Here is an 18,893-nt window from a genome sequence, read left to right as displayed (position 1 = left end):
GGTCTTGAAGTCCTGAGCTCAGGCGATCCACCCGCCTTGGCCTCTCAAAGTGCTGGGATTACAGGCATAAGCCACTGCACCCAGCCTAAATTTACCACTTTAAAGTGAATAGTGTTACCTAGTGCATTCGCAAGGTGGTGCAGCCTCCACTTCTGTCTAGTTCCAAAGCACTTCCATTGCCCCACAGGCAAACCCCACACCCGTCAGCAGTCACTCCCCAGTCCCCGCCCCCAGCCCCGGCAAACACTTTTGATGGACTTAACTTCACACATTCTAAACATCTCATATAAACGGAATCACAATATACAGCCTCTAATGTCTGTCTTCTTTGACTTGGCACTATGTTTTCGAGGTTCATCCAGGCTGTAGCATGTCAGTGCTTCATCCCGTTTTAGGGGTGAACCATATTCCAGTGTGCAGACAGAACCCAATCTGTGCATCCATTCACCCACTGGGGGACCTTTGTGTCATTTCCACCCTCGGCTGTTGTGCACAGTGCTGCTACGGACATTACTGTCCATTCACATTTTGTGTGAAGACCTGTTTTAGATTCTTAAGAGTATACAGCTAGGAGCGGAATTGCTGGGTCATACGTAAATCAATGTTTACGTCTCAAGGAATCACCAAACTGTTTTCCACAATGTTATCTTTTTTGTTTGTTTTCTGAGACAGGGTCTTGCTCTGTCACCCAGACTGGAGTGTGGTGGTGTGATCATGGCTCACTGCAGCCTCAATCTCCTAAGCTCAATCCATCCTCCTGCCTCAGCCTCCTGAGTAGCTGGGAACACAGGTATGTACCACCATGGCCAGCTAATTTTCTAATTTTATTTTTTTTTGTTTTTGTTTTTTTGAGACAGAGTCTCGCTCTGTCGCCCAGGCTGGAGTGCAGTGGTGCCATCTCAGCTCACTGCAAGCTCTGCCTCCCGGGTTCACGCCATTCTCCTGCCTCAGCCTCCCGAGTGGCTGGGACTATAGTCACCGGCCACCATGCCTGGCTAATTTTTTTGTATTTTTAGTAGAGATGGGGTTTCACTGTGTTACCCAGGATGGTCTCGATCTCCTAACTTCATGATCCACCTGCCTTGGCCTCCCAAAGTTCTGGGATTACAGGCGTGAGCCACCACGCCCGGCCTTACTTTTAATTCTTTAATTTTATTATTTTATTTTATTTTTTTTTTTTTTGAGACAGAGTCTCGCTCTGTAGCCCAGGCTGGAGTGCAGTGGCAGGATCTCAGCTCACTGCAAGCTCCACCTCCCAGGTTCACGCCATTCTCCTGCCTCAGCCTCCCGAGTAGCTGGGACTACAGGTGCCCACCACGATGCCCGGCTAAGTTTTTGTATTTTTAGTAGAGACAGGGTTTCACTGTGTTAGCCAGGATGATCTCAATCTCCTGACCTCGTGATCTGCCCGTCTCAGCCTCCCAAAGTGCTGGGATTACAGGCGTGAGCCACCACGCCCAGCCTTTTTTTTTTTTTTTTTTTTTTTGAGATAGAGTCTTGCTCTGTCGCCCAGGCTGGAGTGCAGTGGCGGGATCTCAGCTCACTGCAAGCTCCGCCTCCCAGGTTCACGCCATTCTCCTGCCTCAGCCTCCCAAGTAGCTGGGACTACAGACACCCACCACCACACCTGGCTAATGTTTTGTATTTTTAGTAGAGACGAGGTTTCACCGTGTTAGCCAGGATGGTCTCGATCTCCTGACCTCGTAATCCGCCCGCCTCGGCCTCCCAAAGTGCTGGGATTACACGCGTAAGCCATGGCGCCCAGCCCATGTGGCCATTTTTCAGTGAGAGAAGCCAGAGGCCCATCACTCTTGGTTGCTCCCTGGGCCATGCTCTGCCTCAGCCAGAAGCACTGAGGGAAGGTCAGCCTCGGCCCTTGCCCCAGCCACAGTCACAGATAAAGGGGCCTGCACAGGTCTGTGTGGCTCCAGAGCTCGTCCCCCCACACACGACGCTTCCATGTGAATAGCCCCAGGTGCATCATGAAGAGCGATGGCCGCTGCAGAGGCAGAAGAATCCCGCGGGGAAGCAGGTGGGAGAGAGGCTGAGAACAGACCAGACCCTGGGGCTACAGACCCTATGTTCCAACCCTGGCTGGGACTAGCTGTGTGGCTCTGGGCAAATTCACATGCTTCTCTGTGCACAGGGGATCAAAATAGCAAACACAGGCTAGGCACAGTGGTTCACACCTATAATCCCAGTGCTTTGAGAGGCTGAGGTGGACACATGGCTTAAGCTCAGGAGTTTGAGACCAGCCTGGGCAACATGGTGAAACCTCATCTCTACAAAAAAAATACCAAATAAATTAGCCAGGCGTGGTGGTACGTGCCTGTGGTCTCAGCTACTTGGGAGGCTGAGGTGGGAGGAACACTTGAGCCCAAGAAGTCAAGGCTGTGGCCGCGTGTGGTGGCTCACGCCTGTAATCCCAGCACTTTGAGAGGCTCAGGTGGGTGGATCACTTGTGATCAGGAGTTCAAGACCAGCCTGGCCAACATGGTGAAACCCCGTCCCTACTAAAAAAAATACAACAATTTGCCAGGCGTGGTGGCGGGCACCTGTAATCCCAGCTACTTGGGAGGCTGAGGCAGGAGAATCGCTAGAACCTAGGAGGTGGAGGTTGTAGTGAGCCAAGATGGTGCCGCTGCACTCCAGCCAGGGGGACAGAGCAAGACTCCATCCCAAAAACAAACAAACAAACAAACAAACAAAAAAAGAGGTCAAGGCTGCAGTGAACCATGATTGTGCCAATGCACTCCAGCCTGGGTGACGAAGTGAGACCCTGCCTCAAAACAATAAAAATATAAATAAAAATAAAACATAATAGCAAACGTTTCATAGAGGTGGTGTGAGCATTAAATGAACTGATAAAGGTCCCTGGAAAACAGTAAGTGCTATGGAAGGATTCGCCGCCACCACCGCCACCACCATTAGCATGTTTCAACCTCCATCACCCTCACTGTCCCCTGTCACCATCCTTTGACCAGGGCACTCCCAGCTGCAGCCTTTCTATCCTCTCGTCCACCCTTCATAACTGTAAGATCACTCAGCTCCCAAGAACCACAGTCTACAGGGTAACCACATTTCCAAATCTCAAACCAGACCCGCTGGTCTGCACTTCCAGGGACAACAGGATATTTTCAAACCAGCCCAAAAGAGATGTGTGGCTCAGCATAAGAGGAACAGGAGAAACTGAGGCCTCTTGCCCTGAGAATGAGCTTGGAAGTGGATGTCCCGGCCTCACTCAAACCTTCAGATGACTGAGGCCCAGCCAGGAGCTTGAGTGTACCCTCAGGTCACACCCTGAGCCAGAAGCACCCAGCTAATCCACTCCTCATCACTGACTCCCTCCCCATAAAAAACCTGTTTGCTGTTTCAGGCTGTTAAGTTGTGGGCTGTTTTGTTACACAGCAATGGATAACTAACACACGAGGCCTGGCAAGTGTGGAGCAAAGCTGCCCAAGCCCTCAAGTCTGTTCATGTGGGTGTTGGCCTGTGTTTGCAGAAATCCAGCCACTGAGTCCTCCCATGCAGTCACTACTGCCCTCTGCACAGACACCTGCCACATCCCTGCCTGGGCCAGGAGCTCCACTAGTGCAGGAATGGGGTCTGCCGTCCCAGGAGGATCCCTGACACCTAGCACAGGGCTAGCAGCAGGCAGCACTTGGTTAGTGAATAAACTGCCCTTCACCTGTACACAGAAGGGATGTTTCTATAAGGGGTAATTAAGTACGGAGCTGGGAAGCTATGCTGACCAGAAGGCTCTAAAAGCAATTAACCAACGAGAGGAAAACCCTTCCTACTCATTCTCGGCCCATTTTATTGAGCACTGACCATGTGGAAGGCCCCCTGGTGAGACTGGGGAATGCACCAATAACTGAGACAGCTTCCGGCTGTTGCCCTCAGGATGCCTGAGCTGGGATAGGGCCAGGGTGGGGGTGGTGCGTGTGACAGGGTTACTGTTCACAACCCTGCTGGGCCATAAGCCCTCCCCAACAATTCCAAAATCAAAGACGCTCTGAAGATGGAAAGCTTTTGTTGCTCATCTGGTGATAAAACCTCATTTGGTGCATGGGCCGGGCGCAGTGGCTGGCCCAGCACTCTGGGAGCCGAGGGGAAGGATCCCTTGAGCTTAGGAGTTTGAGACCAGCCTGAGCAACATGTGAGACCCCGTCTCTACCAAAAATACAAAAATTAGCCAGGTGTGGTGGCGCACTCCTGTAGTCCCAGCTACTCGGGAGGCTGAGGCGGGAGGATCACTTGAGCCTGGGAGGTGGGGGCTGCAGTGAGCTGAGATTATGCCATTGCACTCCAGCCTGGGTGAAAGAGTGAGACTCTGTCTCAAAAAAACAAAGTTAAAAAAAAAAAAAACTGTGCATGGGTGTGGGCTACAGATAGTCTTTTCTGCCCTACTTAGAATGAACGTGCCACATTTGCTATAGAAATATTCAAGGGCTGGTGGCAAATGCCACACAGACCCTGAAGCTGTTCCAAGTTCTGAGAAGTCCTGCATTCCTCAGGGCCCCAGAGTTTCAGAGAAGAGTCTGTAGGCCTGAGTTAAGAAGGAACGCCTTCAAAAGCCCTGGGGACAAAGGGGAAAGGGGTGCCCCAGGACTGCGTGGGTACCTACCGGAACGAGCCATCCAGGTTGGCACGGTGGATGAAGCTGAGCTTGGCGTCAGCCCAGTAGAGCTTCTGCTCCTCCAGGTCGATGGTCAGTCCATTGGGCCAGTAAATGTCCGAGTCCACAATGATCTTCCGGGTGCTGCCATCCATCCCTGCCCGCTCAATCCGGGGCGTCTCACCCCAGTCTGTCCAGTACATGTACCTGTGACGGGGGCAGGGCAAGAGAAGCAGCTAACACAGATCTGTTTTTTGTTTTTGTCTACATAGATGCAGACATGAAACAATAGACAGTGAACTTGCCCTAAAATCTCACCCATCGGAAATAACCAACAGGTATGGTTTCAGGTATTCCTGCCTTAAGCTGGGCAATCAAAATATACTATTTCCAACTTGTTCTCAGTTAACAGTAAATTCTGGGCACCTTCCCTTCTCGCGGATAGAAAGATTCCTTGTTCTTTTGATGATTGCCTAGTGTACTCTGCTGTAAGTTTTTTAAAGAACTTCAGGTTATTTCTGATTTTTTTGCTACCATGAAAATGCTGTAAATGAACCTCTAAAAGGCAATTCAAAACACTCAGGATGGAATATTATTTAGTGGTATAAAGAAATGAGCTATCGGCCGGGCCCAGTGGCTCACACCTCTAATCCCAGCACTTTGGGAGGCCAAGGCGGGTGGATCACGAGGTCGGGAGATCAAGACCATCCTGGCTAACACAGTGAAACCCCGTCCCTACTAAAAATACAAAACATTAGCCAGGCGTGGTAGTGAGCACCTGTAGTCCCAGCTACTTAGGAGGCTGAGGCAGGAGAATCATTTGAACCCGGGAGGGGGAGGTTGCAGTGAGCAGAAATCGCACCATTGCACTCCATCCTGGGCGACAGAGCGAGACTCCATCTCAAAAAAAAAAAAAAAGAAAAGAAAAGAAACGATCTATCAAGCCATGAAAAGACATGGAGGAAACTTAAATGCATGTTAGTAGGTGAAAGAGCCAATCTGTATGAGTCCAATGCTATAACACTCTGGAAAAAGCAAATACACAGAGACAGTAAAGCATCAGTGGTTGCCAGGAGTTGGAGAGGAGAGGGATGAATGAGTGGAGCACAGAAAATCAGGGCAGTGGAACTATCCTGTATGACATGGAATGGTGGGTGCATGTCCTTATTCATCTGTCTAAACCAAGAATGTACAAATCAAGGGCGAACCCTCGTGTAAACGTGGATTTTGGGTGATGGTGCGTCAGCCAGCTTTCATCAGTTGTAACAAATGTACCACCCTGCACAGGATGCTGACAGTTGGGAAGGCTGTGTGGGTGTGAGGACAGGGATGTATAGGAACTCAGTACCTGCTGCTCATCAATTTTGCTGTGAACCTACAACTGTTTGAAAAAATTAAGTCTATTTAAAAACAACAAAACATGGCCAGGCACGATGGCTCGCACCTGTAATTCCAGTACTTCGGGAGGCTGAGGTGGGTGGGTCACTTGAGCCACCCTGGGCAACATGGCAAAATCCCGCCTCTACAAAAAATAAAAATTAAAAAAAAGTTAGCTGGGCATGGTGGCACACTCTTGTAGTCCCAGCTACTTGGGAGGCTGACGTGGGAGGATCCCTTCAGCCCTGGGAGGTCGAGGCTGCAGTGAGCTGTGACTGTACCACTGCACTCCAGCCTGGATGACAGAGTGAGACCCTGCCTAAAAAAAAAAAAAAAGGCTGGGTGCGGTGGCTCATGCCTGTAATTCCAGCGCTTTGGGAGGCCGAGATGGGCGGATCACGAGGTCAGGAGATCAAGACCATCCTGGCTAACACGGTGAAACCCCGTCTCTACTAAAAGTACAAAAAAAAAATTAGCCGGGCATGGTGGCGGACACCTGTAGTCACAGCTACTCGGGAGGCTGAGGCAGGAGAATGGCGTGAACCCGGGAGGCGGAGCTTGCAGTGAGCCAAGATCACACCACTGCACTCTCAGCCTGGGAGACAGCAACACTCCGTCTCAAAAAAAAAAGAATAAAACCCATGGCTGGGATGGACCCTGAACCTGAAGCTGCAGCTGTTCCTGGGTAGGTCTGTGGGCGACGTGGCTTTGCTTCTCCATGTTCCCAAGAGACAAGCATCACCCATCCATGAGAAACAAGCACATCCTCAGGGCACCCTTACTTGATCTCTGGCCAATGAACCAAGACAAAGTGAGTAGACACGAGGTCTGGGATGGCAGGTCCCACCCCCGCCAGTGCCCAGTGTGCCCTGTTTGGAGGTGACCACAGGGTGTGTGCCCAGAGGCTGGGCGTGACTCTCAGCGGAGACCAGAGGGGAACCACACCAGCTTGGAGGACTCAGTTCCCATCCCAGCCAGCTGGGATGAGCCACAGGACACAAGGGCTGGCAGACCTATTGTGTTTTGTCCACCCTTCACAGCAGAGAAAGGGGACAGTGCCCAGAATGTCCTCTGAGGAGCCTCCTCCCACTCTTGGTCCTTGTAAAATGGTGCTGACTCCCTTGCTCCCTTCTTCCTGGGGTGGGCGGCAAACCCCATTCCCCTCAGCCTTAGCAAGTGATTTAGAAACAGGCAGCTCGCCCAAGCCAGGCATGAGAGTGATCCCGGGACACAGGGAGAACAAGCCCCACTTTGCCCTCTGGGGGTCTCCATTCAGTAGAAGAGGCAAATGACAGACACACAGCCACCTCCTCCCCCACCATGGTGCTCTGCAGCCTCAGGAGCCTCAGGTGCACCAAGGGCCACCCCATCCAGGGGGCCATGCTTCCTTGAGTGGTATCGTTCCTGAGCGAGTACCATCTCCACCTTCCAGAGGGGTTGTGACAAGATCAACAAGAATGAGGGCATAGGAGCCTCGAACCAAACGTGCCCTCTTCCCTGCAGAGGCTGACTGCGCCCAGCTGCTATCACCAAGCCCCTGCTCCTCCGGCCCCGTGGGGACGGGGTAAGAGGGGTGTCACATGGAACAGCTCTCCAAACAGTCCCTCTCAAGCTGCTGTCTCCTGTGCATCTAGTGAGAACCCAACCAACACAGGGAAGGTGGGAATTGCTATTCCCATTAGACAGATGAGAAAACTGAGGCCCCGAAAGGCTGGCCTGTTCCAGGTTACAGGCGCTGAGCGGCAGCTCTGGGAACACACTTGGTGTCTGCTGAGGGCCCGAGCCCGACCATCATATGACTCACCCTTCGCCAGCAAAGCCCGGGTGTGGGTGAACTTTTCCTGGCAGCCTGGGACTCCAAGGTGCTGGCAGCCAGCCCAGGGAAGGCTCCCACGTGCCTGCGGCAGACGCCTTGCTTTACCTGCACGTCCCCACCCCTAGGAGCCTGGACAGAGCCCAGACCCTCCGCCACCTCCTGAGAAGGTATCAGGGGCATCAGTCTGGAGTTGGGGGGGAATCCACACAGGCCTTCCCCAAATGCTCCACCGTGGCCCATGGAAAAGGCTGGAAAACGTGCAGGAGCAGGAGCCTCCGCATGGAGCATAATTCACATTCCTTCCCCGAGTTTCATAACAGAGGCCTGCTGGTTTCCTTAAATGGGGAATTTGCGAGCCAGTCGGTGACCAGAGACTGGTTGGCGTGGACGTGCTCTTGCAGAGTCTCAAACGCTACCACAAGCCCAGCCAAATTCCACGGAGGAAAATCGACTTCCGAAGAAAAGAGCTGCAGCATGGCCTTCGTGCAGAGCCAGCTGCGGTTGTGGTTGTGTGTTATTTTAGGGAAGGGCCATTTTGCATTTTAAAGAGGGGGTTGGGTTTCACCCTGGCTTTAATTTGAGACCTGGGGGCCACTGCAGCCCTTTGTCAGGCTGGTACAGGCCGGGGACTCCTCCCATGCTAAGCCAGTGTCTTTCTGGCCCCAGATCCTCAGGGGCCAGAGGGTCATCCCCAGAGCCCGCTCTGCCACCCACATGGGTATCCTGGGCCTGGGAGGGATGTGCCTTCCCTCAACCCTGCCTGGATGTCTGCACGGGGCCACCTGCATTGCTGAAACTGCAACGAAGTCGAGTCTCAGGAGGGGCCCCCCTGGCTGCAGGGCTCTTGATCCTTTTGGCCACGTGCACACTGAGGTGGACGCTCAGACCCAGAGACCCCCTTCCTGACGATGGCCGGGGCAGGAACCCCCTCCTCTGAGGAAGGACCCTGGTGGGGGACAGCACTGCAGGAGGGCACAGGAGATGACGGGGGCTCTAGCAGGGCCGGGAGGAAGGCCAAGATGCTCCTCGCAACCGTGTGCCTGTGGCCAGGACAGAGGACAAACCCGCCCTCCACTGTCCCCACTCTCAGGACAGCAGTCCTGCCCCAGGACTCAGCGCCCACACTTATGCCTGAGGACCACTATTCAAGTCAGTATTTGGCGAGCAGGGGTTGCTGCCCGCAGGCCCTGTGACAGGCTGGAATCCTCTCCCTCTCCCTCTCCCTCTCCGGAGACATGGAGCCTACAGGGACAGAGTCAGCACCTCAGGGTAGGACCATGGCTGGCGTCATCAGCATCACTGGATCTGATGAGTGGGAGCCGGCATCTCACTGTTTTCACTCTCTCATTCAAATGACTGGAGCAAAGGGAAGGTGTGGGGAGAGGCCCAGGAATCAACACTAAGGTCAACTTTGCCCCAGGGGCAGGGGTGGGAGTGAACAGCCACAGGTGTGATCCTGGGGAGGGCTTTTGGGAGAGAATTCAGAGGCAAGCACGTAAAGGAACCATTTCAAATAGTTAAGAAAAGCCAGAGCCAAACAGGGACAGTTGGCTCGCAGAGATGATGCAGGCAAAGCCAGCTCAGATCTGAGCATGGGAAAGACTGCTCCCAACCAAGGGCCCAGCATCTCCCAACCAAGCACCAAGTACCTCCCAACCAAATGCCAAGCACCTCCCAATCAAATACCTCCCAACCAAGCACCTAGCACCTCTCAACTGGACACCAACTACTCCCAACCAGGCACCAAGTACCTCCCAACCAAGTGCCAAGCACCTCCCAACCAAGGACCAATTACCTCCCAACCAAGCGCCTAGCACCTCCCAACTGAGCATCATGCACCTCCCAACAGAGCATCTAGCACCTCCCAACTGATCACCTCCCAACCTAGCACCGAGCACCTCCCAACCAAGTGCAGAGCACCTCCCAACCAAGTGCCGAGCACCTCCCAATCAAATACCTCCCAACCAAGCACCTAGCACCTCTCAACTGGACACCAACAACTCCCAACCAAGCGCCAAGCACCTCCTAACAAAGTACCAATCACCTTCCAACAGAGCACCTAGCACCTCCCAACTGAGCATCATGCACCTCCCAACAAATCACCTAGCACCTCCCGACTGATCACCTCCCAACCTAGCACTGAGCACTTCCCAACCAACATAGCAAAAGCCATAAAGAAGTAAAAAGACAAAACCACGTAGGCATGGAGACTGGACTTCTGGTGGCGAGGAAAGGGCATTTTTATTATAACGACAGCTAACATTTGTTGAACTCACAAACTGTTCTTGGTGTTTTCCTCATGACATGCAGCATGGTCACGCCTCTGTACAGACAAGGATACTGAGGCACAGAGTGGCACCGTGCCAACCTTGTCTCATCTTTCTATCGAACCTACATGCAGAGTGCCAGCAAATCCAGCTGTCTTTTCTCTGGTAATAACTGTGGACAGGGCTCCTGCCCCCACGCCACCCACCCCACAGCTCACTCTCGCTCCAGCCACCAGGGGATGCCCTCCAGCACGAGTCAGAGCTGGCACCTCCTCTGCTCGAGACCTCATGTGTCCTCTCCTCACACCTTGGGCCCTGTTTCCCTACATTCTGCTACAGCCCCTCAAACAGGCCCCGCCCCAAACCAGCCCAGGGCCTTTGCACTGGCTGATCCCTCTGCCTGGACCGCGCTGCCCCCAGACAGCCACACGGTTCTCAGCCTCATCTGCTTCCAGTCTCGACTCAAAAGTCACCAAGAGGCCTTCCCAGCACCTGAGCTCCGACGGAAGCCCCTCGCCACAGCACCCAAGCACTGCTTTATCCCCCTACGCACACGTCCCTTTCAAATACTATTCATTTACCATCTCCTCCCACTCACTGAAAGGGCCAGAGACTGGGCTATACCCGCTGCGTGGGGAGCAGGACCAGTGCGCAAGGGCTCACAAATGCAGTGGATGTCTGGTTGGGAGGTGAGGGAGCTGCAGCGACCCACGCTGGGAGGGAACGCAAGGACAGGAGGAGCGCAGGTCCTGGCGACACGATGGCCACGGCAGCCGCTGGTGAGCAACCGCAGGCCGGCCCTGGGAGAGGGCTTCTAGCAAGCTGCTATCTTCAGCCTCTCCGACTACTGCAGATGCCCCCTCCTAGCCAGAGACACTGCTACACCAGCCGACCCTTCCAAAAAGAAGGTCAGTAACCCCGCGACTCCTGGAGTCACAGTGCAGGGGGAGAGGGCTGAGAGGGCAACAGTTCACCAGGCGGAACAGAGGCTGACCCGGAGGTCAGCTGGCTCCCTGGCAGCTGCGGGGGTGGCTAGCCCACTCGGAGGGCAGCGAGGGCATACGAGGGGCTCCAGGGATGAGTGGTTGCCCAGCACAGCACCCCTGGGAGGCCGGGGGCACTTCTCAGGTAGTGGGGGCACGAGGCTGCTCTGGCCTGACCTCAGGGACTCAAAATACTTTGGCGATAAATTCCACCGCGTCCCACCCCTGCTGGTACCCCGTACTTACATACAGACTGGTTCAGATGCAGACACTCTCGCGCACATACTCGCTCACACGGGCACATACACGTGCACACACAGTCACGTGCGCACACTCATACACACACAAATATCCACTCACACGCATGCATGCACACACACGGACACACACAGGCTCACACGTATGCACGCATATGCGTGCACACGCACACACACACACGCTCACATCCTCCCACTCCCACACTCAGTTGCTCAGACACACACACGCCTGGCTCTCACACAAACCTGTTGGGCTCTGAAAGGCTCCAGCCCTTCCCGTGCTCGTCAGAAGCCAGTCAATGGCTTCCTAAGTCACCGCACAGAGCAAAGAGGTGAACTTGGCCACATGGCACTCTGCTTCCCGAGCTCCCAAACACCAGCCTTGGTGAGGACAGACCCTCACCCCGCACCCTCATTCCCACTACCCTGGGCAGGCCCAGAGGAGGGGCATCTGCAGGATCTGGCAACCAGCCCCTCCCGCCCGGCTCCTGCAGCCGGCACCATGAGAGTCAGGAGGAGGTCACTGCAAAGGGCAACAGCAAGTTGGTGGCCCCAGGACTAGAGCCCAGGGGTCTTCAATCCTACTCCAGAGCTTGGACACTGTCCCACAGGGCACGGCCAAGGGAAGGGCTTCCAGAGCCCTGACTTCAGGGAGGAGGGCAGGCGGGCTCCTGTGGCAGGCCTGGACGCACGGCCGCCCACTCCTGGGACTTTCTAACCTAGAAGATCTAGGTCAGGCTGGGTGCAGTGGCTCACACCTGCAATCCCAACACTTTGGGAGGCCGAGGCGGGTGGATCACTTGAGGTTAGGAGTTTGAAACCAGCCTGGCCAACATGGCGAAACCCTGTGTCTACTAAAAATACAAAACCTAGCCAGGTGTGGTAGTGCACGCCTGTAATCACAGCTACTCAGGAGGCTGAGGCAGGAGAATCACTTAAACCCGGGAGGTGGAGGTTGCAGTGAGCTGAGATCGTGCCATTGCGCAAAGAAGATCTAGGCCGGCCCCTCAACCGGTGAGGTCCAGGCTGGGAGTGCTGAGAGACTGTGGTGACACTGAATGAACTAACAGGCAAAGGGCTTCCAACTGAGCCTGGGGGTGGTGGGAAATGGCTCGTGTGTTCTAGTCAAGACCTCTGCCAACCAGTTCTGACACTGACCCAGCACAGAACCTGACAGGTCAGCAAGGGCCAGGGCTCAGCACAGCCCAGGTAAGGGTGTGTGTACGGCCCCCAGAGTCACTCCCAGGCTGCAAGAAAAGGGACAAAGGAGGGACAAGGGGTGGCCAAGCAAACTGTTCCCTCTGCTCGGGAGTCTGGGATGACCTGGCCTAGCTGGCCAGTGGAGCTGGGCCTCCTCCCCTTAAACTCTCCACCCCGGACTTCGACTCCAAAGCTTTCCTGCCACCCACGCTCTCCCCACCTGGGATCACGGCCAGGCCCTGAGCCTTCAAGGGCCCAGGTGAACTCAGCCAGACTAGGAGCTGAGGAGGACACAGGGCAGCTTCCAGAACGGACCCGAGAACCACTCCCAGCAGGTTCTGCTTCCAGACAAGGAGCTGCACTTTTTCAGCCAATGCAATTAGAAAGCCAGGAGAAGGTGCAAATTCCACCTGCCTGAGCGTCCGCACTTCCCAGGCCGCCCACCATACACACAGCAAAGATGTGTTTAACCATTCAAACCCATGGCCAACCACATCGGTTGCCTCAGACATGCAAGTTTTAAAAAGGAACATAACTATGGGCCAGGCGCGGTGGTTCACGTCTGTAATCCCAGCACTTTGGGAGGCCGAGGTGGGTGGATCACCTGAGGTCAGGAGTTCGAGACCAGCCTAGCCACCATGGTGAAACCCCATCTGTACCAAAACTACAAAAATTAGCTGGGCATGGTGGTGGGCGCCTGTAATCCCAGCTACTTGGGAAGCTGAGGCAGGAGAATCACTTGAACCCGGGAGGCGAAGGTTGCAGTGAGCCGAGATTGTGCCACTGCACTCCAGCCTGGGCAACAAGGAAGACTCCATCTCAATTAAAAAAAAAAAAAAAAAAAAGGAACATAACTGTGGAATCTCAAGGGGAAGTAATTCCTTCAACAATAACAAATCTTGAAAGCTGAGCTCTTTTTTTTTTTTTTTGAGACAGGATCTCCTCACTTTGTCGCCCAGGCTGGAGTGCAGTGGTGGGATCACAGTTCACTGCAGCCTCGATCTCCCAGGCTCAAATGATCCTCCTACCTCAGCCTCCCAAGAAGCTGGGATTACAGGTGCATACCATCACACCCGATTAATTTTTGTATATTTTGTAGAAATGGGGTCTCACCATGTTGCCCAGTGTGGTCTTGAATTCCTGGACTCAGGTGATCTGCTCGCCTTGGCCTCCCAGAGTGCTGGGATTACAGGCATGAGCCAACACACCCCCCACGAATTCATTTTAAGAGTCACACCCTTTTTCTGAAAAACAACTTGGGCTCATGTAAATTCGAGAGAGAAATGGTGACACTCCCCGCCCCCTGGACCCAGGTGGAGTCGCAGCAGGGTTTACCCGTGAGCGGGGTCCAAGGCGATGGCCCTCGGCTGGTCAAGGTCCTGCCAGAAGAGCACCTTCCGGGATGTGCCATTGAGGTTGGCCACCTCGATGCGGTTGGTCTCTGAGTCCGTCCAGTACAGCTTCTTGCCCACCCAGTCGCAGGCGAGGCCGTCGGGAGAGACCAGGCCGGAGATGACCACGTTCTGCACGGCGGCCCCCGTCTGGTTCAGGTAGGTCTGCTTGATGGCCTCCTCGCTCACGTCTGTCCAGTACACGGCTCCCTTGGAAAACTGGAAGTCCACTGCGGCCGCATCCTCCAGGCCGCTGACCACGATGGTGGACTCCAGCTTGACTCCGCCGGCGTCCACCAGCCGTACGTCCCGGCGGTTGGCAAATAGCAGGAGCGGCGAGGCTGTGGGGCAGAAGCAAACCGTGAGGGCCACTGGCTAAGCCAGCAAGATACACAGCCCTGGGATGGAGCACTATGCCCAGAGCACTCCTGGTACTGCCCTGCCCATGCCCAAGACCTCCAGTTCCTTCCTCCCACCCCTAAGGCGTTGTCAGGAAGTTGCCTGGGCAGCCCCGGCCCGCATCATTCAGAGGCTCCTGCAGCGCAGCAAACAGCCTTCTTCCCACATTCGGTGACAGCACCTGTTTGTTTACCAACTGTTATGTCTGTTCCCCCAGATATGGGTGACCCTTCCTGCCATGCCCAAAACCTCCCACATCGTCCTCCAGAGGCTACAGGGGCCCTGTCCTGTTCTGCAGAGAAGTCACATCCCCTTTGTTGGCCTGACACAGGGGACGGGGACATGCAGGCACAGCATTGGCCATGCTGCTCGCTACAGACCCAGCCACAGGGCCACATTTTTTGAGGGGTTCAGAGCCCAGGCCAGACAGAGCCTCAAGATTCCCTTACAAGTCTTTGACCACTGTCCAAGCTCAGGCCCGTTTCCTTGGCCGTGGCCTCAGCTTCCCATCCACCCCTGTATTCCATATTTCTCCCACCCTGCTTCTGGACATTCCTACATTTAAAGGGTCACTCTGGAATGCCACCCCTTGGCTCAGACACCTTCCACAGCTCCCTGTGCCAGTGCCATGCAGAACAAGGTCAGACCCCCTAGCCTGGCCTCCAAGGCCTTGGCCTCTGGCCTCACCTACACTTCTCTCCACCACCCCACCCCAAGCATTCCTGATCTGCCTGTGGCCAGGCTGGCTCCCTCACCTCCCTCTGCACCGCAGCCCTCAGCCCCTTCTGCCTGTGCAAGAAGCCTCATCTCACAGACAACGGTCTCATTCCCACAACGGGCTGAATGAGAAATCAGGAGAGGCCTTGAGACCATCACCCCACCAGACACCTCAGATGTCGGCCCAGGAGGGTCCAGCAACCCCCAACACAGACTCAGAGGGACTAAGAAGCCACATGAGGAGTGAACACAAGATGTGGACACGAGGAGGTTAAGGGCCTCCAGGGAGCTCCATCAGTCCGTGTCTGCTGTCAGCAGGGCTAGGCTGGGCTGGCCACAAACACCCCCAAAAAACATCTGAAGCCTTGGCTTGAAACAGCTGACATTCCTCATGAAAACTGCAGACCCCTGGGTCCTCCTGCGCAGATGGGGGAGCCCAGCCAACCCCACACTCCCACCTTCACCAAGAAAGAGAAAGCCAAAACAAACTCAACTCAGCCAATGACAATCACAGAACTGAATCCTGTAGTTAGTTCAGTTGGTTTCATTTCAGCAGGGGAAAGATTTGCAGCCTCTATGAGGGTAGCTGGGAACACAAAGGGCCAGAGCATGGCCCAAGAGACCCCAGGGCAGTGGGGTAGATGGTTCCGAGCACAGGCCTCCCTGCCAAGACAAGCACTGGCTCAAATCCTGGCCCCTCCCATTCCCAGGAGACATGCTCCACAGGATGGGAGGACACACAGAGGACCTGAGGCCAGGAAAATGACAGCGGCGCCTCCGCCGCCCCACCCGTGCTGTCATCATCTTAGGTCTACAGTTCTTTGTGGCAACGAGGGACACTGTGAAAGTCAAACAACAGGAAGGCATAGGCAACAAATAAAGACAAACGGGACTTCATGGGAAGCTAAAGATTTTGTGCATCAAAAGACACTATCGAGAGAGTAAAAAGGCAACCCACAGAATGAGAGAAAATATTTCCAAATCATAGATCTACTAAGAGATTAATATCCATGAAATACAGAGAACTCCTAAAACTCAACAATGAGAAAACAACTAAGCCAACTCAAAAATGGGCAAACAACTTGAACAGACGTTTCTCCAAAGATGACATATAAATGGCCAATAAACACATCAAAACAGGCTTAATATATCCCTAATCATCAGGGAAATGCAAATCAAAACTACAATAAGATACCATCTTGCACCAATTAGGATGGCTACTATCAAAAAAACAAAATAGCAAGTGTTGGTGAGGATCTGGAGCAACTGGAACCCTTGTGCACCACTGGCAAAAATGTGAAATGGTGCAGCTACTATGAAAAACAGCATGGCAGTTCCCCAAAAACTTAAACATAGAACTACCATATGACCCAGCAATTTCACTTCGGGTTATATACCCAAAAGAACTGAAAACAGGGACACAATCAGATATGCATACACCCTGGATCACAGCAGCATCCTTCCCAACAGCTAAAACATGGAGGCGGCCAGGCACGGTGGCTCATGCCTGTAATCCCAGCACTTTGGGAGGCTGAGGCGGGTGGATCACCTGAGGTCAGGAGTTCGAGACCAGCCTGGCAAACACGGTGAAACCCCGTCTCTACTAAAATACAAAAATTAGCTGGGCATAGTGACGGGCACCTGTAATCCCAGCTACTCACAAGTCTGAGGCAGGAGAATCACTTGAACCCTGGAGGCGGAGGTTGCAGTGAGCCAAGATTGCGCCACTGCATTCCAGCCTGGGTGACACAGCGAGACTCTGTCTCAAAAAAAACAAACAACAACAGCAAAACAAAAACAAAAAAACAAACAAACATGGAAGCAACCCAAGCGTCCCTCTACTGAGGGATGAATAGTGGGGCAAAATCTGCTCCATCCACACAATGGAGTATTATTCAGTCTCAAAAAGGAAAAAAATTCTGGTCAGGCACGGTGGCTCATGCCTGTAATCCCAGCACTTGGGGAGGCTGAGGCAGGTGGATCACCTGAGGTCAGGAATTCAAGACCAGCCTGGCCAAGATGGTGAAACCCTGCCTCCACAAAAAATACAAAAATTAGCAAGGCATGGTGGCATGCGCCTGTAGTTCCAGCTACTAAGGAGGCTGAGGCAGGAGAATTGCCTGGACCCAGGAGGCAGATGTTGCAGTGAACCGAGATCGTGCCACTGAACTCCAGTCTAGATGACAGAGCGAGACTCTGTCTGCAAAAAAAAAAAAAAAAAAAAAAAAAAAGAGAGAGATTCTGACACATGCTACAACATGGATGAAACTTAAGAATGTTATGCTAAGTGAAATAAGCCAGATACAAAAAGACAAATACTTTATGATTCAATTTATATGAGGTACTTATGGTAGGCAAATTCATTGAGACAGAAAGCAGAATGGTGGGACCAGGGACTAGGGCAGGGAGACTGGGGACCTGCTTAAGGCGGCAAGTTTCAGGTGGGAATTAAAGAGTTCTGGGCCGGGCACGGTGGCTCACACCTGTCATCTCAGCACTTTGGGAGGCCGAGGCGGGCAGATCACTTAAGGCCAGGAGTTTGAGACCAGCCTGGCCAACATGACGAAACCTTGCCTCTACTAAAAATACAAAAATTAGCTGGGCGTGGTGGCTCACGCCTGTAACCCCTGCTAGTCAGGAGGCTGAGGCAGGAGAATCACTTGAACCCGAGAAGTGGAGGTTGCAGTGAGCTGAGGTCACCCCATTGCACTCCAGCCTGGGTGACAGAGTGAGACTCCATCTCAAAAAGAAAAAGGAAAAAATAGAAAGAAATAAAAAAATGGGATGTTATAACTGCAGCGGAACTGGACATTGACCTCTCACAAAAGGAGATGGCCACAGCTCAGGCATTTATCTTCAGATCTCATCCCCTGCCTGCCCCAAACAGGTCCAAACAGATAACGAAGAAAACTCAGGGTCAAAGGCGACAACTATGCAGCTCACAGGCAGGGCCACCCAGGCTCCACCCCTACCCAGCCTGCCGGCGATGCACCCAGGCGCCACCCCTGACTGGGCTGCGGGTGAAGTCCCTCAGGCGGGGGAAGGCAGCTGCTCTGGAACACCAGCTGAGGGGTCTGCATTTCACCTGCACCACCCAGCCTGCAGGCACCCCAACTCCAAGACACTGAGTTCCCTCCACTCAGTGAGAGAGGAGCCCAGGTCCCTGCCCCCAGGCCCCGGCACATTCAGGGGAGTGCAGCACCCGCTACCAGGAGGTCTGGCCAACAGGTGCACCAAAGGATGAGATGGCAGCCGCAAGGGGGTCTGCAGGCACACAGGAATCACGCCCAGGATGCAGGAGCGCCTGGGGCCTTCCGAGACGGAAGCAGCACTGAGGCCTGAGGGCAGGAGGGGCCTTCGCTGGGAAGAGAGTTGTGTGTGAGACCCAGAGGGCACTGGTGGCACAAGCAGGTGGAACCATCACCAACAAGGACACCCGCGGCACACCCAGGCCAGGCGGCCCCCACACGGTGTGTTCCCACTCATCGTCCTGGCCGCCGGAGCAGGGATCACTTATACTCCCATTTTGTGAATGAGGCCAACTGTGCCCCATGCCCTGGCTGCCCCTGTGGCGAGGGCCCCCAGCTTGTCCCACTCACCAGTGAAGGTGTGATCCACCCAGGCTGAAATTCCTTGGTTCTTGGGGTCACAGGCCTTTTGAGAAACTGGTCCACCTCCTCAGACACACACACACACAAACACACACACACACAAATACACAGTGCTGTCGCCCAGGCCCCATGGAGTCCCCCTACCAGGGTGGACCCAGCTCCGGCCCGAGAGTCCCCTGCTAACACACGCACAGAGTGGGACTGGACACGGAACTTTCTACTCTAAATTAGCTGCCTTGGACAACAATGACATAGAT

General features: G+C 54.0%; 1 protein-coding gene across 2 annotated transcripts in view; it reads right to left on the bottom strand.

The window, feature by feature from the left end:
• LRP5 (LDL receptor related protein 5) overlaps positions 1-18,893 on the bottom strand; it is a 137,664-nt gene that overhangs the window by 88,100 nt on the left and 30,671 nt on the right. For both annotated transcript variants that reach the window (XM_016921396.3, XM_024347283.3), the window contains exons 2-3: positions 13,854-14,250; positions 4,628-4,825 (exon numbers count right to left, since the gene is read on the bottom strand). In XM_016921396.3, the coding sequence (XP_016776885.1) occupies positions 4,628-4,825; positions 13,854-14,250 (595 nt within the window). The remainder of the gene's footprint in view (positions 1-4,627; positions 4,826-13,853; positions 14,251-18,893) is intronic.

Source organism: Pan troglodytes, chromosome 9 (assembly GCF_028858775.2).
Source record: "Pan troglodytes isolate AG18354 chromosome 9, NHGRI_mPanTro3-v2.0_pri, whole genome shotgun sequence".
Classification (NCBI taxonomy): Eukaryota; Metazoa; Chordata; class Mammalia; order Primates; family Hominidae; genus Pan; species Pan troglodytes.
This window is presented reverse-complemented; position numbering and strand designations above follow the sequence as displayed.